The following is a 26,191-nucleotide window of genomic DNA, read 5'->3' on the forward strand; positions in this document are numbered from 1 at the left end:
CCGCTACTATACACATATAATAGACTGAACATCTGTTCCATCTTTCTATGTGCTGTCATCAAACAGTCCTGGTTCAGCTCTCAAATTGACAGGAGCCTATCAAAATCTCTCACAGCTGTCAAATGTTAATAAATATACAGCAATAATATTATTTGTTTTTCTTTTAGATATTTTGATCCCTATGTTCAAAGTCAAACGCTATTTTAAAACCAGAGAAGATCAGATGGTAAATGAATTAAGGGATAAAGCTCAATCAAATGAGTTCCATGAACTGGTGTAAATTTCTGCTGCTTAAAAACAGCACATGATCTATTTTATTACAAGTCCCAGTGTTACTTCAGAATACGCGAAAGTCATATGTTCGTTCAAGAACATCAAATTACGATTCTAGTTTCAGGGTCTGATAGTTGTATTTGTCTCCCAGTGCCAGCCTGTAAATATCATGCTACAAATGTGTATTATGTATTGTCGTGACAGTGCAACACAGCACATAGAGGCCAATTCAAAACAAAAAAAACATTATTGGGCCAATTTAATTAGCCGCAAAGTTCCATAGTAACCTTGTGGCTATGTTTCTGCGTGTAAATACCGCAATTACCCTATGAGCAAAGATTATTACTTAGAACATCATTCGGTTACTTAGTAACTAATTCAATTGGCCTCATTGTTTGTTTGTTTTGTTTTTTGCAATTACATTAAATATCTTGAATTATTAAGAGCTAAATAAATCAGCGATCTGGACCGTAGCCAATGCCATCCTGAGATACTGGCATGGGCAGATGGAAATAGACATGTATTAACTACAATTGCTATAGAAATGATCACTTCATTCCTGTTACAAGTTACAGATAGTGTTCTCTCATGTGGTGACAGTAATGCATATTTATTTCAGTTAACAGCTGGGAGAGACTGATATACTGTTCACATCTCCTTCATTAAACCTTCCCTCTACGTATATTAAATACAGAACCCATCACCTGCGGAAACACCTGTTGTTGCCCGAAGTTGAGAATTGGCTCAAGCTGCGTCTTAGTGCTGGCAGGCTTAGTCCATTCATAGGTCACAATAGAGGTATGGACAGCTTGAAATGCACATTAATCAGTGCTACCTGGACATTTGCTATACATAGGGGTAAGGTTTAAGAAAGGGTTATCCAAAAATCACTCACACTCTATAACATATTTCTAAACCTTTTTTATATCACTTTCTTCAATCCTGATCTGCACTTGCTTTAACCTGTCTCTACAAATTCTTTATTTGTATTATTAATAAAGTGTTAACAGACGAACGCTGCATTGCATGTACACTGAGATGAGGTCTATAGAGGCACTGATGCATTTAAATACCCTGCTCAATAATGTAATAAGTGCACAACCCCTCTAGATTGAGACTATGACAATTCAGACATACAATACATTTATTCTTCCAACTGCACAAATACATGGGCAAATTAAAAGGTGAACTGTCATCAAACATCACCATTCGTAAATGTCGCAATGAATTCAAATTAACAATCATTTAATTAAAATATTCTTCTTTAGCTTTTATAATATTCAGTCTCAACTGCTGCCTAGTCAACAAACAGCAATATTGAGACTTGGAGGTTATACAAATAGACTGACTAACATAGGTGTTATAATAAAATAATTATAAAATAGATATGCATTCTTTCCAAATAAAATAAATTCCAGACATAAATGTTGATGACAGTTTTCCTTGATGCTGGAGAAAACAGCTGGTTTTGAACTTCATCCACTAGAAGATACCAGAGTCTGCTGGGAGTTAGCCAGATGAGACCCACAGGTTGCCTAAATCTTTTATAAAAGATATTTGGATTATCATTCCAAAAATTAAAACGTGCAGCTACATTCACATCACCTCCACATGAACAATAATGCTAACCTTTAAACTAAGGCTGGGCACACACTACAGAAAATTTCTCCCGATTAAATATCATTAACGATTTTACTGGCTGAAAGTCCCGATCAGCATGCCGATCCCTGTGTACACACTGTACAAGTTTTACAAGATTTACCTTCAGATCTGTACTCTTCATCTGTCAAAACCATCGGCTGAAAAGATCATGACTCTATGAACTCTATGGAGATCTGTCTACACTGCTGGTCGTGAGTGCATACACACTGCAGAATTTGCCTGACATCGTTCTATTGTTTATAGAGATTGTTATTATCGTTTAGAGAGATTGTTAGTCCGTTCATAAAATATGCTTTGGTGCGATAAAACATGATCGTAGGAGCGTACACAATAATGCAATATCGGACCTAACGTTCGTTTTGTTAAAAAATCCTGTAGTGTGTTCCCAGCTTAAGTCCTTCAGGTCTTCAAACAATTTTAAAACGATATACACTTATGTGAAATATCTAATCTTAGGGAGTGATTTACTTGAGGCATATCTTTCTGTCTCTTGCTGAATCCATGTATATACATCAATCAGTATTGAAAAACAAAGGCTGATTTTATTTGTCTCAAACTTAATTGGATAGGATAGAAATAAACACGGATCAGACAAGCCCGCAGAAAGCTAGATCTTCAGTAAGTCTACTTCATAGAGATGTGTTATATTTAGAGTCATAGAGGACATTGTTGTTTGTTTATATAACATGTATTGGCTAGTCTCAGTATAAGAATCAGATATTCTCAGTCTCAGAGTATAAGAATATACTTATAGAACGTTATGCGATGCATCCAATTATCTCCATTTTTCTGCATTAATAATGCCTGCATTGAAAAACAACATTAACTATTAGAAAGTTGTGCAAGATGCCAAACTAAACCTTTTAAAATACATATTAAATTATTAACAAATAACAAGCCAAAACTGTACAACTAATATGATTGCAATAATATTAAAAATTGATTAAATGACTATTGGGAAAAAAAGATTATCTAGTCACAATCTGTTTTGATATTTTTCCTTTTATAAAAACAGTATCTTGTACATGGGGTATGACCTCATATGAATAATGAAACATTCTCCTATATGATGACATGGAAGCTAAATTATATGATACATTACACCATGGTGACTGTTATCAGTGACCAAAGCACATCTTACACTTACTGAACGTCCCCATTTCTCAAAATGTTTGCAATTCCTGATTTTCAGAAGGATAATAAATAACGTAGAGTTGAGATCAATAGTGGGGAAATACAGTTTTCAAGAATTAGCTCTGTTTCAAATAAAAGTATCCTTACTCCAAACTTGAAAGTAAACTTTTAGGGGGGTATTCAATTGTTAGCGTTAACGGAAAAAAACGAGCGCTCAAAAAATATTACCGTTTATACGGTAATATTGCGCGAGAAAAGCGTTAATACGGTAGTTTACTCATGGAATTTCGAGCGGCGAGCTGAAATTCCGCGAGTGATTACCGTATTAACGCTAAGATTTTTTGAGCGCTCGTTTTTTTCCGTTAACGCTAACAATTGAATACCCCCCCCTATAATCAAAATACATTTTAATGTGTTCTTCAAAAGTTAATAATATTTTAACACCTCAACTGAAATTTTGATTATATTTAATTGTTTTATTTGAAATGGGACTGTCAGTGTCATCTAAACAAAGGAGTGTAGTGATTAGGACTTTGTTGGGCAGCTCAAGTGTTGCCTAAATTTTACATCAGGAAAAATGAAATGTGTATTTTGCGAGACTGCAAAATCTCTCTATTGATAGAACAGGAAAAAGTTATGTTTGCTAAATATAAACATTTAAAATATAAAATATTGAAAGGTAGAATAAATATAAAATATATCCAAAACTATGCAATTAAATAATAAGCAAGGTCTTCCTACATTATGTTTTACACACAATATTTATAATGTTTGTTTTGTAGACTGACATTGTTGAGAAATGGTAAATGGGACTGCATGATTGTTTAACTTGTTTGCACTAATATACATATTTGGCCTTGAAAATGTAATCTTGCCTAACAAAGAGTTTCTCACCTTTTATTAACCTTAATTTTGCAGACACTGCATGCCCTCCTGGGGGTAAATGTATTATACTGTGCTTTCAGCAACTCGCCGATATTCGGCGACTTTGCAGGCAACTTTAAAACGTCAATGTCTTTATGGGCAAGTTTTTCCCTTGAAGACATTGCCGTTTTAAATTTAGCTATCAAAGTTGCCGAATATCGGACTTTTCTAAGTACACCAAGCTGGATGTAGGATAAATTTGTATGCTATATAGAGTGTACAGCAGAGCTGTGGCATATTCTAGATTCTAGAACAACAAAATATACAAAGATACCTGATGTTATAAATACATGACTGACAGAAGGAATCCTTAAAGAGAAAGGTATGCAATTTGCTGGAGAAAAGCAGGAGAATAGATTATAATCATATTTAGTCGGACAAGAGAAGTACTAATAAAACAGACACAGTAATACCCATTATAGTAACATTACGCAGTACAGAAATTGAATGTAAAGGCTTGTCTGAAGATTAAGCAACACTTCATATTAATTAGCAATGTATCTATGCATTGCATTTTATGAACTAGACATGAAAGAGACTAGACAAAATCTCTTTTCCCCATACATCATAATAGATTCGGGTACTGTGAACTGTTCATTCTGATTCTGACTATCAAGAATCCATTGTAAATTGCAGCATACACTTTGAAAATGTTTCATATAAAATGGTATGTTGTGTATGTGTATTGAGGATATAACTTTATTTATACATTTCCCTTATACACATTACTATTTAAGCTAAAAAAAATATCTGACTGCAACTAATTAGCCAGAAAATGATTTATAGGGTAACTAAATTTTTTAATTTACTTATAGGAGTGTTCACCTTGGGACAAAACCACTTTTTACATCACCCCTCAATGTAGCAAATCAATGTTTATCCCTCGTCTGCTACAACCACCATTACCTGATCCGGGCTGCTAATTGACAGAAGCAGGATGGACAGAAGACATAGGTATCTAATTAAGTGCTGCCTTCAGTGCATACTTCACATCCTAGCAGGTTGGATGGCTATAAAGTGTCTGCTTCTCCTTAGGTCAATTAGTGCTGTTCATTGGCCGGTATCGGTTAATGGCGGTAGTCCCGTCAATGTGCCATACTGCAGGAGTTACTAAATAAACAGTGGTTGAACCCAGGTAGAAACATTCCACTAGTCAGGATAATATACTAGCAAGCCAGGAGGCCCGCCATTCTTGGGGTGACTATAGAAACATGATTTGTTTAACATCCTGAGTTTATGTGTGTAAATTCCTGCAACAGACAATAGAAATATTTTATTAGTGGTGGAGTTTACCGTTCCACTAATCCACTGTTGAAGAAGGCTATTGTGACATGCGAGAGTACGTGTAAACATGCAGTTTTGATCTGTCAATGTTCCACTTTTTCTTTTCTACGCATGGCTGCTGGAGAGACAGAAGCTTTGGATAATGGTTTCATTGATCCCTGTGAAGATATACACCTGTGTACTGTCAATGTTTTTAACTATGTAGTAAGTAGATCAAGTTCTACTTTTTTTTCATCTATATACACAAACTGTTGATGATCTTCTGTCTCCCCTGGATCAAAACGCAGAATTATTGGACCACTTGCAGATCAAAACTTTCAGGGTGGATATATTCTAAAAGAATAGTTTAAGTGAAATGTGCTATTCTAATAAATACATGGGAGGGAAATGTAATCTGCTTTAGAAGGTGTCTGTGCATTATAAATTCAGGCCTGATTAAAAAATGTTGTATAAATCAGTTTAAATAGCAGCTAAGTAAAGTATGTAATTTCTAAAACTCATTACACATTGCACAGACCAATGTCTATGTTGTACAGTAAGCAAAAAGAAGCAAGTGTTTGATGTGCATTTAATCTGTCATATATCTGCAGTATACAGAGAAATACTCCTGCCATATAAAGTATACAGTGAATAATTTCTCTTTTTAGCAGTCTGTGGGGGGGAATTCAATTAGTCACGATGGTCTCAGGAACTGACTGCGCAGTTTTACCATTACTGTGGTAAAAATAAATGCTCATACACTCAGAAAAATGAGCAGATATTTTAGTAAAAATATACGCACAAAGAGGCATATTCAATTAGGTCTGGCGATCGCGATTACGCGCTTCTGTGCGTGTAAAGTGACAATATGGTACCGTAACATCGCAGATTGCCCTTTGCAACCCTATGGGGTGTGCATGGAAATTCGCGGTGTTGCGGTAACTGGAGGTGTGTGGTCGCGTTTAGTCGCGATTGCCGGACCTAATTGAATATGCTCCAAAGTGTCTCTGGAGTGCCCACAAAACACTTTGCGCTGAATTGAATTCTCCCCTTTATGTTATATTTGAAACATTTTTAACTGTACATGTTTTATGAAAGATTTACAGGTTTAATAAAACAATTTTTATGGTGGGCGTTTAATATTCACTTTTCTCCAAAGTGTTCACAAACATTTCTCTTGTCCTGAATACATCTACAAATATTGTAGATTGTTGTAAGTATTGTTGTAAGTGGCAGTAAAGCTGCAGAATGCTATTTTGTATAGAGGGTATACATTCTATGTTTATTATTCCAGGGCTTTTTTTCACATGTAAAAATCCTTTTTTTCACTATTAATGAAATATTCACTAATTATATAAATAAGAAATTTTAATTTTATGTTTATCTTGTTTTTATTTTAAACAAGCCAGAGGAAATATGGTACAATGGAAGAGAGGAGAGTGGATAGGCTCTCAGAGGAGACGATGGGGTGCCCAGGGATATGATTCAAGCGGACATAGTGTCAGGGGTACAGGCAGGGCTGGATTAAGGGAATGGAGGCCCCCCGTGTGAGCCGCCCCAGCCCCGTGAGCCGCCCGCCGCCTCCCACCCCAAGCGCTTACCTCTGTCTGTTGTCCTGTCACTGTAGTCCCTCCATGGCGTTCTGTAAGCTCCTTACTGAGTAGATTTAGAGAGAGTGAGACTCACGAGATCTCCTCAGTAAGGAGATTACTGAGCGTCGCGGAGGGACAGTGCTCAGCAGCGTTGATCGGGTCGGGGGTGCCCTCAGCCCAATCGATAATGCCGCTGAGCACTGTCAAGGGCCCCCTGGATGCACGAGGCCCCTGGGCTGTAGCCCAGTTAGACCTCGGGTTAATCTGGCCCTGGGTATAGGGGAGTGGTTGCCAGAGGACAGGTGGCAGAGAAGAAAAGAGAGTATCAGGAGGAAAGGTAAAAGAGAGAAAGAGAGAGAGAAAATAGGGTTTCAGCAGAAAGAACCAGGGATAGGGAGGTGGTATTAGTGACAAGGTCCCGTAAGAAAGGGTTTCAGGGAAAGAATAAATGTAGTATTGTAATAATTCACTATGTACCATTGTCATTCTCCACCTTCTCTGTCATTTTCTTCCTTATTTCCTCCTCAGTCCCTCAATCTTTCTTCCTCAGTCTGTCTATCTGTCTCGCTTCCTGTGCCCTCTAAATCATACTTGGCAACATTTTGTTTTTGTCCCCTCCGGAATCTCCAACTGCAAATGCAGAGGCAGACAGGGCGCTGAATTACCACATTTTGGCCCCGCCTCCTGATGCAATCCTGCAGTCTGATCAGTATGTCACGGGAGGCAGGACCAACATGAAGTGAATCACAACAAATCGCATCATGGAGGCCCTCATCTCGCCCACTTTACTAGGAAGAGGGCAGGAAGTGAAAGAATGGCCTGCTCTCCTGGGAGTCTAGGAGACCTACCCGAAATTTGGGAGTCTACTGAAAATCCCTCGAGAGTGGCCAAGTATGTTGTGCTGGGGTGGAAAGCAGCGTGGTGGAGATTTTGTGCTGATCTGCCGCTCCCACCGCCTCTTTTACTCGTCACTGAACTAGATTGTTGTTTTTTTGTTCTAACCAAAAAAAGCCCAGAAAGTCCTTAGTGGGGGGTGTTTCAGGATTTTTCAGTTTATATATAGATGCCATTTATCTAAAACCTTTTCTATAGGGGAATGCTCTCAGCAACATATGGTTATTGGAATGGTAGTAAATATAATTGAACTTCCAATTTATTTAATTATAAAAACATTGCTTGTTTTGAATATACTATATTTGTTTTGTGTTGTGTCATGGCGATCCTCCATATCCTGCACAATCTGCACATTTCATAGCTCCTAGTCATAGCTATGAACAAACCTTTAACTCTAACCAAAACAACCAGTACATTTCTTTCTTCCCAGTGACATAAATTGCAACTTTTAACGTTTAACTCATTATAGTGTTAGGTTGATTTGTGGCATGTTTACCTTAAATTAATCTTAAGTAAGTGATACACTCTGAGCACAGAATATCATTTAACAAGTCTAATTTCTCCTTGGGGTGGTCATTACGGATATACCAGCTTAATACCTCTGACTGTACTGTGCAAATACTTTATGTGTTTTGGAGAAATGAGACGTAACAAACAAACGAAAAAAAACATTTCGAAAAAACAATATTGCAGGTCATTTAAAAATATTTTTCTCAACATGCTCTTGTGCATTAAACTTTTAGGTCTGTACAATTAAATAAGTTAAGAAGACTTATTTCTTTACTACAAATTTACCAAAATATTTGAACACATAAAAAGTTAAGAAAATAAAACCAGCAAAAAAATGTTGCTTGTATAGGCATCGGTTAACCCTTCCCTTGCCAGGAATGACCGCACTATGCTTCTGTAGTGTGTTCCAGTCCTCTCTGGCCAGGAAGCAGTTAGGGGACATTAAACTGAGGTTTATATTCAAAATGACCTTCCCAGATCACGGCACAGATCTCAAGGACAAATCATTTCACTTTTTTTCTGCTTTAAGCACATCAAAATGTGAACTGGTATAAATATATACATAATTACCCCACTATACAGTAAAAAAAAAACAATAAAATCAAGAAATTTTACAATGTACTTCCTTATTTTTGGTAAGTTTCAATGACCCATTGGGTTTTATAAATACATCTTTGTGATATGTTGGGGAGGAGAAGTATTGAATATAACCCTCAGTTGTTAATATTGCAATCATTTAAGAACTGTTAGCGACATTAATTGCTGAGCTGATTTTACATGCCAGCCACTTCCGAAGAGGACAGTAGAATTCGTTGTGGAACTGCTCAAATTCCGGGGTCTGGCGGATTTCATGAAGAAAGGAAATGTCAATGTCTGACTCCAGCAGGACAAGGAGCAGTGGAAGGAGCACCAACAGCAAACCCAGGGCTACCACGAGAAGGCGGGAGAAACTCTTGAGAAACGCATTCAGCTGCATGTTCCCCATGAGGAAATTGTAGCTCACGCTTAGTGCTTTTCTGGCCGCCTTCAGCTCTTCCTCCTCTGCAATCAAAAACGCATGTTCATCTGCCTCAAACTCCTCAAACGAATCAGCATCGTCTCTATCACTTTCTGCCCTCAGTGGACTATTAAAGAGCATATCAACCCCCTCATCTACTGGTGTGGGCAGCAAGCTAGCACTGGGGTTATACACCTGCTCTGAGATAGTTAAAGGTTCCTCATTCACGCTCTCTTCCTTATCGTGTCTAAGATCTGGCATCACCTCTATGTCTCTGGCAGGAGAGTTACCAGGCACAGGAGGAGAACTGACATCATTCTGCTGTGAAAGCAGTATACCTGAAGAAAAGAACAAAAACATGTATTATTTACCAGGATTACTGTACATGTTTGTCACATTTAACTGATATTAATGCTAAAAGTGCGCAACAAGTAGGTTTTATTTGATAAAGGGTTTGTTAGCAACACAGGACTTATTGTGAGAGGATGTATTCAGTAGATAGAGATTTGTGTTCTGGTTAATGTTACTGTGCAACGTGCCACATTGTAGAACTTATAGCTTATGTGAGAAGAAAGTATTACTGATGGCAACTCATGTTTATGATTAGTCTCTGCAGTGTCACTAACAGTTTTGGATCTTGTGGATTAATCTTTGCTATTTAAATGACAAAGTACAGTTCAGTAGCCATAGCAGTAGCTGTGCTAAGGACATAATTACCTTCTCTCTGATCGTTAGGGAAACATCCAGCTTATTGCGAGACCACCCACACTCCCATGGGAGCAGGCAATTTTTTTTTTTAATTATTATTATCTTTTATTTATAAGGCTCCATAAATAGCTCGTAGCACTGTACAATTCTTCCTAAAGGTAGCTCACTGGCCTGAACAGGGCTGGGATGTGTCATAATGAAAAAAACAATAAAGAATAAAGAAAAGCGCAAATCTATAACAAGTAAATGATACTTGCTATAGGAGATTTGTGTTGTTCTTTATTCTTTATTTTTTTTTATTAGGTTTATAGATTGACACACAACAATCTCAATGAGAAGCTGCAATCACTACTATCAAGTTTATTATATGGTGGTTTTGTAATTAATTGTTTTAATTAATTTCATATTGAGGTCACACAAAAGCGCCCATATTTTTCTTTTTGAGGAATCTCTGTCATAATAATGCAAATATTGTCATCAAGACCTGCCCTATGAGGAGTTGGACACATTCGCTCCCCGTACATATGCAGGAAAAGATGCACATAGATAATAGTGAATTTAGGTGTATATGTTCATTCTGATGCATGTCAAGATGGATCCAGCTGTACAAAAGTCTACAACAGTACCATCTGAGTCAGACATATGTTAGGCATACAAGTGTGGATACCACACAAAAGCGTAGAGAAAGAGTAGAATTGTTGCTTTAATATAACAATTGAATGAAAGTGTCATATACACAAGAGAAAATAGTATAAGTACAGTTATTAACAAAACAATACATTTTACAGCAATACTACAGTATTACAGCATCTCTGAGGAAGCTCATCCCATTTGCAAGGGCAAAACACGTTGGTTTTACCCTTCCTTTATTGGAAGAACTTTTATTTACACTTACTCTACATTCTACTTTACCATTGCAACTACTTTACAGTAGAGAACACCAGCCCATGGACACCGCACTCTGTTTGCGAAGCAAGCACAAGGACTCCCCTGAAGGCACACATGGGAAGTCTGTCATAATCAGCAGCCCTATCAGTGCAACGGTTGAGATTCATATAACATCACTACTATTACCGTGTAAAGGAGAGACAGACACCGCAGAGATTGCACTCCATCCACTAAACACACAGATTCCTCAAAAGAAAGCAGGAGAGATCTGTGCAATACAGCAATCCCACCCGCACCACAGTGGGTGCGACCTATTGTTTATTAATTAGTAACACCAGTTCAAACTAAAACTATCAAGGACGAGGTCTTAAGAATTTTAGTATTAAAGAAATAATGAAGATCCATGTTGTTGGAAAATTTCAAATACATATCATCAAGAGAAACCACTACAAACACAATCCAGAGCCGCAATTTGGGTCTCATTATCCTCTGAAACCCACCGATCAAGAGGAAAACTGACCACTCAAGGCAAGGCCACCGTAGTCGGGACTTTGACAACATCAGAGGGGGACCTCCATGCCACATACATGCCACCAGCTAAAAAAATTTACTTGTGAACTGTAAAATGTTTTATCAAACTCAATTTAACCCATTATCATATATCACAATTTATTATTTGACTATCGGCCCTCACATCGGGGATTTGATTATCAGCGCTGATTTTCACTGGATACAATCAAACTCCTGCAACAACCAATCTGATGACATTCTGGGACTAATTGTTACAGAATCCTGTCTTCAATAAGGAAATCATTTGAACTTGTTGCATTGAATGAGGATTAGCTGAATTTGTTGCTTTCCCACTACTTTAAACTGTTACGTTTTTCTTCTTGTGTGCCAAGCTTATTTTAGCTATATTGTACGCCCCTCAGTTACACTATATGCAATTATTATTAATATTATTATTAATTTTTATTTAAAGGGTGCCACAAAATGTCCGCAGCGCCTTACAGGGTACAAACTATAGAACAGTATGGTACAATAAACAAGTAACACTATAACTCAGGTAGCTCAAAGCACAGCTAATATGAAAGGGTGAGGATGTGGGATATTCAGCAGAAGCTGGAAACCTGTGCCTGAGAGTGTGTAAACAGCTAAAAGGTTAAGAGCCACTGAAAAGGTGCAGAGAAAAGCAGGAGTGGGGTCAGTGGGCAGAAGGTTCAAGAAGGAGGTGGGCAGACTAGCTGGAGTTAAAAGTAGTGGAAACAAGAGGATAGAGGGCTGTGCTCAAAGGAGCTTACAATCATAAGGGAAAGGCAGACAGAAGCCCAGTGGAGAGTGGAATTTCATCTATAAGGATTAACCAATAACATAACTGGGGAGAATAAGGCCTAATCATAACTGCAGTGTAAATATGGTATACCAAATGAATCCATTGATAAATTGAGCTACTAATGTGTAAAATGTGAAGTCTGGTGTGTATTTACTTGATGGCCCTGCTGTTAAAAGATAACAACACAACTTTCCGGGAAAGCTGAGGATCTTCAAAGGCCCCTGGGGTGAGCTATATCCTGACAAAGGAGAGTTTTTTGACACCTAAAGAGACTTTGGACAGATGGGAGGGAGTCGTTCACAGCTTGTCGTCTTACACAAGGAGACCATATGAGTAATTGCTATATTTTGTATAGGCAAATATATTTCAGTTTCCAAAATATCACTTAAATCAATAAAAGTAGTGATCACCCACATATTCATACATAGCATGATGAAGGGCAGCCCATATGTCCAATAAAGCATTCTGTCACACAGAGAAGTTGAGGAAATAAGCATAAGATCAACTAAAACACTGGACCTAGGTCTGTTTGGTATCAATAAATTGGTAAATTTGTAGTGGATCTATTAATAATAAAATTGGGTCAATGTGACACAGCCCAGAAAAGTTATGTTACATTTTAGCATGGGGACTTAAGAGGCAAATTTTGGTTGTAAAATGTATCCCAGGACCCCTGTGTAGACAACACCCTGGTAAGAGGGAGAAGGGGGGAAAAGTGTCTTTAAACAGATGAGAACATTAACAAGAAAGGGTCAGCTCTTGGGGATCAATCTAATTAAAGGACTGTCCATCTCTTCTGCCTGGCCCATGCATAAAGATCATTATACGTAAATTATGCTCTGTACTTTCATCCCATTTGTTCTTATAACTTTGCCCCTGTGTGTCGGCGTCCCAGCCGTCTCAATGACAACCGGGACGTCACTTCCGCTTCCTGCATCCCGGTCTGGGCAGCAATCGGGACGCATTCTTCCGCTGCCATTGCAGTCGGCCAGCTGTCAAACAGCTGGGTGTGCGCGCAGCATGTTTAGTAATAATCAGCCTCCTGGGCTGATTTAGTGCAGGTGGGAACCTGCATCCCCATTGGACCGCATGAGTATTTAAGGGCTTAGCCTTCCTGCCAGTTATAGCGCTCAGAATCCTGTATGCTTGCCTGCTCCTGTGCTGTTTGCTGAACTTTGGATTTACTTCTGTGCTTTTGACCCTCTGCTTGGAACCTGGACCTTGATTGATTGCTCATTGCCCTTACCCTTGCTTTGTGACCCGGACCTCCTTTGATCGCTGCCAGCCCTGACATCTTGCCTGTTTCTGACCACGTTTCCTGACTACGCTTGATTCTACACCCCGCTACTCTGCGCTACGGTACGTTCATAAACCTGTACTACTTTGATTATAAGACCTGGGGCATCCGAGTACCTATGAGCATAAGGAGCTCTCCGGGAAAGGCGGCTGCTATAGGTGAAGACTTCTCCATCTTGTTCTACTGGTTTATGATAAGCCATTAGCCGTAACAATGTTATGCAATTTTTTATTTGTATGTCACTTGTTTACTAATTGTTTTCATAACCTTAAACATTGTACTTTTGTATATTAAATCTAAACATGAATAAGTGCTGTCCTTATAGCTCTAAACAAATTCATTGGCTGTTTAAAAAAAAAGACTGCTTGGCTGTGCTAACCCTTTAGATACCAGTGTGTGAAGTGTTAACTATTTTATCTACCAGAGTACAGAGGGTGCGTAATTGAGTAATTAAGTCATAGGTTTGTTATGGAACTTATGCGTAGCTGGTGGCAGTTGTGGCGAGGTGTGAAAGTGGGTGTCTGTGTTGGGGAAGGGACCAGCTAAATCTGTAGCTTGAGAGAGAGGCGAGTGTAAGGTTCAGGCTGGAATCCTGTGTGTTCCCTTACAGTAAGCTTCCGTCATGAGTGCGCAGAGTGCGGTTTGTGTCTAGTAATAGCAGTTAGAAGTATCCTGACAAACTAGAGTTGATATATTGTTTGATTGTGTGACTATATGATAAGATATTAAATCAGGGAGTGGCTAGAGGTGGCTATTTCTGACAGACATAATAAACATCTGTAATAATAACAACACATGCATGGGAGATTGGATAAATAAATAAGCCAAAATCACAAGGGTTCAGAGATAACATGGGCATAGCTTACTTCAGAAAGAATTTTTAATACTCATTACCTCTTACAGGGCCAATAGATCTGTGATAGTAGTTGTGTTATCTACCGAAGACATTCACAGATATATATGTAAAGGTCCCTTACCTTGATATGCTTGGCATTGTATTTACACTTTCTGTGCTGTAGAGTACAATCGATTGTTCTTTGTTATCAGCCACTTTCTGCAAAATGTGTCTAAAAAGGATGACTGCAGTGTACTTCAATGAATTTACTGACAAGTCTGCTGTGTGTACAAAAAAATCTTCCCCATGACTACAACTACTATCTCCGCTATATTTTGATTCAGGCAAGCTTTTGAAACTTCTACATGCTGTATACAGTATATGGATATAAATAAAATCTTTTTATATATTATTATGGGCTCTATTTTTCTGGAGATAAGGCTATATATCCAATAGATTGTAAGCTTGCGAGCAGGGCCTTCTCACCTCTTTGTCTGTTTTACCCAGTTTGTTTATTAGTTTACTATGTTTGTCCCCAATTGTAAAGCGCTACGGAATATGTTGGCGCTATATAAATAAATGATGATATCAAGGGGTCACCGCCAACTTTGGTAGCCCCCGCTGATGGTAATCATTAATATACTCTCAAAGAGCAGTCTGTTGGGTAACCTGCCACTGAGACCCATTCTATTATCTTAAGAACCCTGTTGATCGGCCAAAACCCTTGGTTGTGTCAGCAACCTTTAAAACTTTTAAACTTGCAAGGCTTTTTACATCAACAATGAATTCTGATTAAACACCCATGGCTGACTAGGCAGCTCACTTGGATGGAGCAGTGGTTGATTACCTTTGCTTGGAAGACACAGAAAGCTCTGCAAATTTAACAGGTTTCCTAGACTGCTGACATCAATGATAATTTTGGTTATTCCACGATAGTCTTATTTAGGATAATGATGGGGGTTCTAGTGGATGAACCCCCACATGACTGCTATATTGATGGAAACAGTGATTAGGAGAGAGAGTCTCCGGAAGTGGAGAATTTTACATTTATCACACCGTGTAAAGGCTGTCATTACTTAGATTAGACAATGTAATTTTAATGTCTTGATCATAGATCTATTAAAGAGAGAAGGGGGTAAGAGAAGCAACACATTAGAAAGGTTAATTTGTGTAGAGAAAAAATAAATTGACTCATCTACAGTTAAGTGAGGCCAACAATTTTCTGACCCACGGTGATTACAAGATGTTCTTCTACTGCAATTTTTAGCACAGCATTTTATAATAATTATTTTGTCTTTTGTAATCACAGTTTAATGGATCAGCATTTCAAGAGATAATTGCCAAGTGCTAGGTACTACATTATGTACATTGCCATATAACATTTTCTACAGTCCCTTAGTACAACTGCATGAAACTGTTTATAACAGTATGTGCATCCAGATGAATTTTAGTTTGTGATTAGCACAGCTAATTATGTTAGTATAATAATACATCTATCACACAATTAGGTGCATAAGCAAGCATAGATGAGATCCAACATTTTTTAACATTACTAAGCAGTCCAGCTTCAATAGGGGCTCTACACTACTCAGGGATACAACCTATTCAATAAAAAGGGAGCTGCCATAAACTTTACGAACTGTAATACAACCGCTCTGCTGTGCAAATGAGGTTTGGAGCCGTAAGATGGTGGATTCGCGGAGGAGCAGCCGTCGAGTGAAAGCATTTCTAGCACAGTACTGAGTAAATGCAGGAGTGCATCTTGTTTTAAGGAGCTGTGGAAAAATACTCCAAATTGTCTATTGCTTCAGCCAGATTGCAATGGGAAAAAGTGCTTAGTTGGGCTATGTGGTCCAGTCATGATCCTCACAATTTATCACCAATGCTGGTTTGGGGGTCTTTAGGATTTTTGAGTATAAAATAAATTTATGTTTTGCATGAACAGTGTAGAGAGGGGACAATCAGGTAGAATAGCCAAAAGAATTTCAGTAGGTGGTTCAGGAATTTGATAAGCTTGCTTAAAGAAATGAGCTTTCATGTATACTTGAATGTTTTGAGGCTAAGGGCTAGATTTACTAAGCTGCGGGTTTGAAAAAGTGGGGATGTTGCCTATAGCAACCAATCAGATTCTAGCTGTCATTTTGTAGAAGGTACTAATGAAAGCTAGAATCTGATTGGTTGCTATAGGCAACATCTCCACTTTTTCAAACCCGCAGCTTAGTAAATCTAGCCCTAAGTATTGTTTTACGAGGGAAGGAATACGATAGATTAGGTGTAGCCGAAAAAAGTCCTGAAACAATTACCCCACTCTCTTTGTTCATATTTCCCCCTTTCCATGTACCATTGATTCACCTTTGTAAAGATGCCAGGAGCATAGGGCCTGAGTCCTGAGACAAAAAACTGGTGGGAAACATCTTTTGGCTAACTACATTATATTTGCATTTTTTACATGTGTTTGACATGTATTGAACTGCAGCATGTGTTTTTGAACGCTTCTCGTTTCACTTCCGTGCAGCAATACAGTTGAAAACTTCCATTCTTCTCAATAGGACACATTGTAAACAGACTGTGTTTAAGAAGAGTTACATATGTGTATCTGGCTTGAATAAGATAACTTTCTGTTTTGTCACAGATGCAAATTTACAAAAAGAAAGCACTTGTAAACACATCTAAATGCACATACAGTGTATACATAAATGAGTTTGACACGTGTTTTCACTTCAGGTCAGAGTTGTGTGGGGGGACGGGGGGGACTACTGTGCCACAATGAGTGTGCTCACATTTCAGTGTGGGGTCATTGCAAGGCACAGGCATAAAAATGTAATGTTGTGAATGGTACTCCTTACTATGACTTCTAATGGAGTGCATTACCTTCTAGCCTGCAGATGGTCACCTAATAAACTGACTAGTCAGGTATATGTAGAGATTTAGCCATCCGCAAACACTTTCCATAGAATGCGATTGTAAGTTTGATGGCATACAGACTCTTCTGAACAGTGGAGAATGCAGAAGACAGAGAGGCTGCTGCAGTCTGGCTGGTCAGCTACATTGACAACTACCAGTATACTTATTGTCCAGGAGCTTATGGCCGGGGAAGAAAGTGTTACCGGAGGACATATGTAGCCATAGAGAGCCCAGGCACTGGATCCCTTGTACTGGAAGCTTTGCCAAAGGGCTGTGTGAAAGTTCTATCAGCTCCTAGGAGGGTGGTGGGTGTATGATTAGAATATGTCTTACTTTCATATCAGAACTTTGGGTTAATAAGATTTATACATATTTCTGGAGTGTCTGCTTATTATAAGTTTATGTTTGTTTTTGCAAAGTTTTCAATAAACAGAAAACGTAGAAACAATTTTAGTGTGATGACCTACTGGTGCATTTAATGTGTATATGGCTACATTGAAAAACGCTACACTGATCTGATCTGCACCAAGTAGTCCTGCAATATTGGGCTATGCTATACTCTGGTTACACAAATGAATTTTGTGTTTGAAATAGTGAACAAGGTGTAGTATTCTTCACAGCTTACTTATGTCTTACGGAGTGTAGGTGCACTGGACTATACATAGCAATCAACCCTATACCACAACAACATCCATGTTTTAAGAAGCAGGTGAGTTCAGAGAATTGCTTTGTAAACTTAACTATATTATATTAGACATAACTAGTTATCATGTATAACAATGGGTGACAAAAGAGTGGTGACAATTTGTTGTGGAGAACGGTATTCTCCAGAAAGACATTTAGAGGCAATATCAATCAGAGTAGAATTTTTACCGTTCAGCTACTGCAGATTTATTGTAATAAGACATATAACATGTAATACTTATATACTGTGTTTTAAATTGAGAGCAATTTATAAATGGATGTCTAAAAACTTTAAACATCAATTATCCTGCATCAGTTTATGACTGCGAGTCTCAGGCAGGTGCACGGCCACGGTTATTATTAAGGTGATGTCTGGCTGTAAAGACTGGGAATGAGTTTCAAAATCACTAGATCCAGGATACTTTTGACATTCACTATTGCTACTAAATTCTCAAATTTAAGTTTCACCTTATGAATAGTTTCAGAATTTCATGTGTGCATTGATTAAATTTACATTACCGTCACATTATTATTCTCCTTATTATCACATTACAATATATTCAAGTTTTATGCTATGGATTGAATCTATCTATCTATCTATTGCAAAATCATCCCATAATATTATCTAGAGATATCAGAAATGAGTGGCAAAATACAGCTTCTAAATGTCTTTGCACCCATAACTGTTTCCCCCCTATCAAGAACAATAGCAGCTGGATACCTCTGACACTGACTGTAAGACTACCACAACACTCTGTGAGGAGGAGAGAATGAAAACACGTATTACCAGCACTCCTTGCTTTGATCCTAGATCCAAACTTCAGTAAGCGTATGAAAATCTCTTTGTTGGAGTGGTTCACCATGCGCAAATACACACTTTTTGTAGTCTTGATTTTAACCAAGCACTTCACCATGACTGGTAGTTTGCAAGTTGTGCCATGCACCAGCGTGTGGAAGGACTGACAATGAATGGCTTTGATGTGCCAGGGCCAGAAATGTTTATAGCAAGAGAGAGAATAGGAAGGTCAAATAAACAAAGCCAGGGATTTAAATGGGAGGATAAAGTGATCCGACACTCTAATAATAAACACTTAGCTATGGAACTCGGCAATGCATCCTTTCTCACTTCTAATTATATATATAAAACAATGTTTACAGTTAATCTAATCAATTAATTGAGGTTAATTAATTGTGACATTTCCATAAGGTCTAACTTATTACAAACTGAACATATTACAAATAAAACACCTTTTCAATTAGAGTATTCTTGGTGCAAGAAATTTATTTATAAAAGAGTGGAAAATGCTAGTTCCCATATATAAGGATTGTTTTATTTGTTTTGTTGCTTTTTAGAATGGACATTTAGTATCATTTATAGGTAATGCTATTACTGTAATTATGATTACTGTAGGTGCAAATCTGCATTTTTGTTATGCGTGAAAGAGTTTGTTTACACTAAAGACAATTTGAGGCTTAGTTAATAACATGATGCAAAAAGCAATGATGTGTGCTGACCCGCAAGCAATCCAATGTAAGTTTTTAGTAGTCTGCTGTAATCAGACCAAATGACACATGTTCTGCTTGTACTATTTTATAGCATATAGAACAAGTCTGAAAATCTCAATACCATTAAATATATCTGTAATGTAAGTCATAATCCAATAAAGGGAGTGTAAGTTTCAATGATAAAGAGCACACTACAATCTATGATTTTAATTATACTCATGAAAAATTGGAATTTAGCAGAGTAGCATCTCTAGAGATCACTGCTCGGTATGTAGATAACTGCTTAATTGGCCTACATCTTTAAAGAGGGAGGATTCAACGATGCATCTGGGGACCGATAGTTCACCTCTGCACTTATTTTGCTATGCTTTACATAATTTAGCTACCTGCTGCTATTATACTGACTAAAACCAGGCAAATGAGATAACCCTGCTGCCTCTGAACTGAGAATCACCATGGGACAGAGATGTATACTATGGGGGCTCAATATTACTGCTGTGTGGAGAAAATGTCTCCCTCCACCATCACAACTTTGTCCAAAACATTGCGAGGACATATATATATATATATATATATATATATATATATATATATATATATATATTTATTTATTTGTTAGTAGCTCATATATTAGCTAACCCTTGTTTAATGATTTCTGGTTCTTTAACTAGGTAAAAAGGAGAGCCACAAAGTATTCAATAAAAAAAAAAATAGAAATTATCTTCATGTTTAAGATAGTGTTATAATAATAATAGTAATAATAATAATAATAATAATAATAGTAATATAATAATGATGAGCTGTATGAGAAAAAGAGTGTTACTAGATTTAAGTAGTATCAAACAGTGCGTATTAAAGGCATTCCAGGCTATGGGACCTATGTATTAAACCTTCAATTGGCGTCTATTTCCTGAAAACAGCCGTTTTCGGGGAATAGACCTCAATTGAAGTATTTTCCTCATCTATCAACAGTGCACTTTGCACTTTTTTTTGTAATACATAGCAGTCCCCATAGATGAATGGAAATGGTTTTACACATACGCTAATGTATGCCAGCTCAGGCTGACGAACAGTACCGTTTCTGCTATTTCTCAGCTCTGTTCCGAAGAGCAGAGCATTACAGCGCATGTGTGGAGGGATCACATGATCCCTCCCTAAAATATGTGAGCATATCTGTTCCTGAAGAGATGTTGCTTGACTACAGTGTTGATCCTTGACTTATGCTTTATTGAATGAAAATATTCTTATATTACTACTTGAAATTCATAGAATTCAATCACACATATATTGGATGCAAACCTAAAATGTTGACAGGTCCACGATGCATTAGGTTCAGAGCATTGCACACACAAGCCAGATGCGAGATAAAGTAGGGGGTAAGATTTTGCAAGCAGGAGACAGAAAGGTTGGGTAGCTGAATATGCGGAAAGGAGGGATAAGGTTCGAGTCCAGATAGGAACAATAAAAGACTTGTTTTTTACAGCAGGTTTTACAGCGGTAGTAAGTTTGAGGCATAGTTAAGTTAGATTGTAATACATATAAAAAGAGCCTAAACTCACACAAATGGTTTCTAGCCTGGGGTGGGTCCTTTGCTCAGATGCTGGTTTTCTCTGGGGGTCTCGGAGAAAAAGTTGAGAAGTCAGACGCAGTTTTCTGCGCTCCTTTGGGTTGACAGTTGTTTAATGTATTGCTGGAAGCATACTTAGTATATAAGATGGCTTACATGTAGCCATAGTAGTACACATTTTCTTGAATACCCAGCTGCAGAGACCAGCTAACTAATGTTCTCATGTTGTCATAAGGTTCTGTTTTGCCATTTATTTATACATTGCATAGTGCTATACATGAAAAACACAATGGTATTCCACCTTAGCCTCGTTTGCCCAGGAAACTCTTATAATATAGTATAGAATGAATTGCTTAACTTTTTATATTACTCTCTCCCAAGCTGGCTTCCTCCAAACAGTGAAACTGACAGTGAAACTGTCACATGTAAGAAAGTGGCCAAATCTAGTTTACAAACAGGGCTATGGCAGAACATCATCCTTGTTATATATGTATAATGCATAAGACACTATGCAGTTTATTAATAAAATTCCAACCCAGAACTTTGTTACAGGTTCTCTTTTAGCATTAAATTATCTTACCGACATTAACAATTAATATATATCTACTATATATATATATATATATATATATATATATCTACTACATTGACACTAATATGATACTTACGTTAACCATCTCACAAATTGCAGTGACAAAATGATTTCATAAATGAAGAAACACACAAAAAGTGAGATACAGACACCACAACCTTTACCAACATTTAAACTGGATCCCTGGATTATGTAATTCCTTATAAGATTATAATTCAATGTTGTAATTTATCTGTTCTCAACAACAAACACTACATGCACTATTTACAGGATTGTATTTTAGTACCCTAATGCTTATAGTTATCTTACTCAGAGAAGCAACAGAGGGAAAAAACTGCACAATTATTTTGAAAACATTTTTTCTTAGAGTAGATGAGAACCCAAAATATTTATGGAATAGTGGTAAGAGAAAGTTTTGAAGCCTTTAGAAATGTCTATATTGTTGTATTAATTTGACATACAATATCAATAGATCTCATCTAAGCCCTAATAGTTTGCAATTTAAGCACATAACACTGAAAACACTGTTCAAACATGGCTGTCATTGCTGGAAAAAATATATGAACCTTTGGATTAGATAACTGGTGGTAGATCCTGTAGCAGCAATGACTTTCCCAGATATTTCCTATCCCTGTTGATAGTTTCAGCTCATTGGCTTGGAGACAATTTGACTTTTTCTTCTTTACAGAACTGTCTCAATTCATTAATATTGTTGGGCTATCTGCAGTAACTGCTGATGCTTTAGTTATTCTGGCCCACATTCAGTTGTAGATTTAGTTGTGTGTTCAGAGCGACTGGACTATTGTACCGCAAAACGCACATTCCTTTACTTGTAAGCTCACTGGTGCGTACCCTGATATTCTCATCAATGATCTAGATTTAACTGTTCCCACAATAATTGTGAGAAGTTAGGAATTTCAGGCTGCCACAAGCCTCGACTATCTCACAGACATGAATGTCATATACAAGCTAATTATAAGTCCTATCAAACTGCAAATGTGTTTGTGAATTAATTCATGGTATTGGGTGTGGTGCAGATGAACTATATGTCCAACCAGGGGTTAAAACCCAGTAGGATGGAGACTAAATTACTGTATCTCCTTGATTTAGTTTCTAAACTTTCTAGGCCTGACATCACAGTGGAAGGGGGGCTGCAGCATGTTTAAAATGTCCTGTTAAGCTAACAGTTTTGCTCACTTTTGGGAGTCAATTTCATATTGAGAAGTGTCCCATTATTCCTGCTTCTCCTAGCAAACAGAAAACTGATCATTTGAGTTTACCATTTCTGTTTTTTATTCATTTTTTATTTAGAAACTATTGTATTATATATCTGTATGACATTTTGTTAATTGTTTTCATCTAAGCATTGCAGATTTATTTTCCATATTAAATTACACTTAATAATTTCAGATCCCTGTTCTTATGAATTCACAAGTCAGACCTGTTAGCCTGGTTTTAGAACGCTCCATAGCTGACACAGAGGAGATCATTTGGTTTATGATAACTCTGATGAAAGTAAATTGTGATAGATTAGTTTAACTGTAGACTATCTGAGTAAGAGTGTCAGCTCTTCACGAAAAACCTTGGTGATGGCATAATTGGTAAAGCAATATTAGTGTCTAGGACAGACGGTCACCGTTTTAAACATTTTTAAACAGACCAGGTGGTTGTTTTTGATTAACCCTTTGTCACATACATGTCAAGTAGGCTCAGGTAAGTCCTGGATCATAACAAACTGGTGGCAAGCTTGTGGAATATATTTTTAGTATACTAAGAACTTAAGTGAATGAGGGTTGTGTAATTCCTGAGATAGGAAATGCAGACTAATTCATCAACTTCAACATTATAAGAGATTCAGCAAATAGTTTCTCTAACTTCCTTTTCTTGTTTTTCTTTATCTTTTTGATTTGGTATTATACTGAAGTGTAGATGGCTGCTGCATATAAATGCATGGCAAAGGATAAACTGATTGCGCAATGTGAAGAAAAAGTAATTCCCAGTATTGGCAAAAGTAAAGAGCAATGGATTGAAACCCTCTTACAGAGTGATCAGAGCAAAGATGGAAATTGGTCCCATAAACGGCGCAGCCAGGATTTAGAAAATGACCTGATTTTGGATATTGCACCAAATACTAGACTGTTGCTTTCCAATAACTCTAATATATATAACATTATGGATACAGGTATGGGCGTTTATTTTCAAACTGCTCTAAAATATTTGGGGCCAGTGGATATTGCAACCAAAATGCAGCTCATACAGCATTACCAAGAGAAACTGCAGAACACCAGGCAACAGAGAAACAAGATGCCATGGGAGCAGCCAACTGGCAAGCAGAAAATGAAGCTGGAGAGTGCGATGAAGAAAGGAGATACCAGCTGACGCTTGCCAAACATCAATGCCTGCCAGAAGGCAGAGAGGCTGGTATCAGCAGACCCCGTCTAGAGAATTTGACTGTTCTGGAGAAGGATGGGGATTTGGACAAATTCCTGCAGGGATTTGAAAAGACCTGCCAACAGTATGGACTGCCGCAAGATCAGTGGGCACAGTACTTAACCCATGGTCTGAGTGGTAAAGCATTGGGGGCCTTTGCAGACCTTCCCCCCTGAAATGGACAGAAATTATAAGACTATCAAAAGTGCCCTGTTGCAGCATTTTAACATCACCCCTGAGGCTTACAGGCAAAAGTTCAGGACTTGTGGCCCAACTGTCTGCTTCTTTTCAACAGTTGTATGGGGGGATTAAAAATCACCACCTTTGATGCTCTGAAAGATTCAATGATCTAGAAGCAGTTTCTCACTTTGTGCCCAGCTGATGTGAAAGCATAGGTAGTGGATAGTGATCCTACATTATCGGAGGAGGCAGCTAGACTTGCTGACAAGTACACTGTTACTCAGGCACCTGCATCTAAAAGAGGATCCTATGTGCCAAGGCAGTCTGCCTGGAAACAACGTCAGCCAGGAGGAGCAACACCGCCCCCCTCAGCACCTTCACCTGCTATTTCTTCTTCATCTTTTGGGAGGGTAGGGACAAAAGCTGTTCTGGCAGACACCCGCCGTTGTTTTATTTACAACAAAGGAGGGCACCTTAAGGCCGACTGTCCAGAGAGAAAAATTTCTACATACTCCACTGGAGGACCACCTCCTCAGGGCTGTCTTAACAATATTATTGGTCCCGAGGCAAAGCAGTGCACTGGGGCCCTACCTACACAACCACTCAATAATAAATAAATAAAAATGATCATAAAACTGTAAATTATCAGTAAAATTAAGCTTACCTGAGGACGCAACTGACATGACTGTTAAAAATATTAGAGGTACTTTATTATAGATTTACAGCTTCAAAAATTATGTGTGTTGAGTTTGTCTCGCTTATGTATGATTAGTACGTGTACGTTGTTTTTGTCAAAGTCATGATATGTATTCGCAACCTTCACCCTTTGTATACTAAGGAATGTGTGGAAGGAGTAGTATGGCAGACTGTTGGGGAACAGCTTAATGGGGAAGTAGCACTAAGGGTTAGTATGTACCTGTCTGTAAGAGAACTGGTGGATTCCCCAAAACCAGAGTCTAGGGGAAAGGAAGGTGCTTTATCACTTAACCCCCAAGAGGAGATCCAGTTAGGGATATACACAAGGGGATTGCAAAAGGTTTAGGATTCAGGACAAAGAGATAGTATGGATTGTGCAGTCTCTGATTTCACAGAGACCAATAATGCAATGCTGGATAACAGTGTTACCACAGTGAGCTTTCATAAGGGAACACAGGGTGTTAAAGAACTACAGGGCCCTAAAAATAGAAGGCCAGGTAGGAACCATACTCCAGTGCACCCTTCTGACCAGGCAGACCCCAACACCAGGCAGTTGTCCCCAGTCACTGGATCAGAGGTGAGAGGTTCTGCAGTGCAGACTGCACAGTGGACTGTCCTTTGTTCTAAGACCCTGAAAGGTTTAACAGGAGAGTCCTATCCTGAGTCTCACAGAGACCCTGCCATGCACAGAAGAGCATAATGGATAACACAGTCTCACCTAAACTACTCAGTGGTCCTAGGGCTGACCAGGGGACCGAGGGCTTGAATCACACAGGTTCAAGGGTAAAAATACCCATAGAAACAGAGCTGATAATCCCCATTGTGCCTCAGTGGTTTCAAAAGGTCTGTAAAATGAGGAATTACCTTATTAACCTCAGCCGTCAACAGCTGCCCAAAGAGGTAGGGTATCCTGCTTGGATCCAGTTAGGAGGTGATGGCTTGAACCGTGGATAGAGTGCAACGCTGTGGGTGTGGCCAAAAGTGTACAAGGCTCACAGAACACAGGAAATTAAAACTACCCAGGTGTAGTCTGCCCCCCTTCCCCAGCCATATACCTTTACTGTGCAGCACAGAAAAGGAAGCAACATGGTAACACAGACAGACTGTCAGAAAGAAAGCATTGTGTCAGGTGAGCAGGGAGAATTGTCATGCAGGTAACATTGTCCCTGCCACCCTCTACAATGGGGAGGTGGCATATACAAGCTAATTACTAGTACCATAAAACTGCAATTATTTGTTTGCAAATTAATTCATAGTATTCAGTGTAATGCAGATGAACGCTGTGTCCAGTCAAGGGTTAAAACTGAGTAGGGTACAGGGTA

The 26,191-nt window shown here is 38.2% G+C and overlaps 1 protein-coding gene across 3 annotated transcripts in view; it reads right to left on the bottom strand.

Annotated features, from left to right (window-relative positions):
* Positions 1–7,029: 7,029 nt before the first annotated feature.
* FRMD3 (FERM domain containing 3) overlaps positions 7,030–26,191 on the bottom strand; it is a 197,760-nt gene continuing 178,598 nt past the window's right edge. The window contains exon 14 of one of the 3 annotated variants that reach the window (XM_075211045.1): positions 7,030–9,293. In XM_075211045.1, coding sequence (XP_075067146.1) covers positions 8,989–9,293 — 305 coding nt within the window. In that variant the 3' untranslated portion in view covers positions 7,030–8,988. Of the gene's footprint in view, positions 9,588–26,191 lie in introns of all 3 variants that reach the window. The other 2 variants (XM_075211046.1, XM_075211044.1) reach the window with 2 other exon arrangements.

Source organism: Mixophyes fleayi, chromosome 1, assembly GCF_038048845.1.
Source record: "Mixophyes fleayi isolate aMixFle1 chromosome 1, aMixFle1.hap1, whole genome shotgun sequence".
Taxonomy (NCBI): domain Eukaryota; kingdom Metazoa; phylum Chordata; class Amphibia; order Anura; family Limnodynastidae; genus Mixophyes; species Mixophyes fleayi.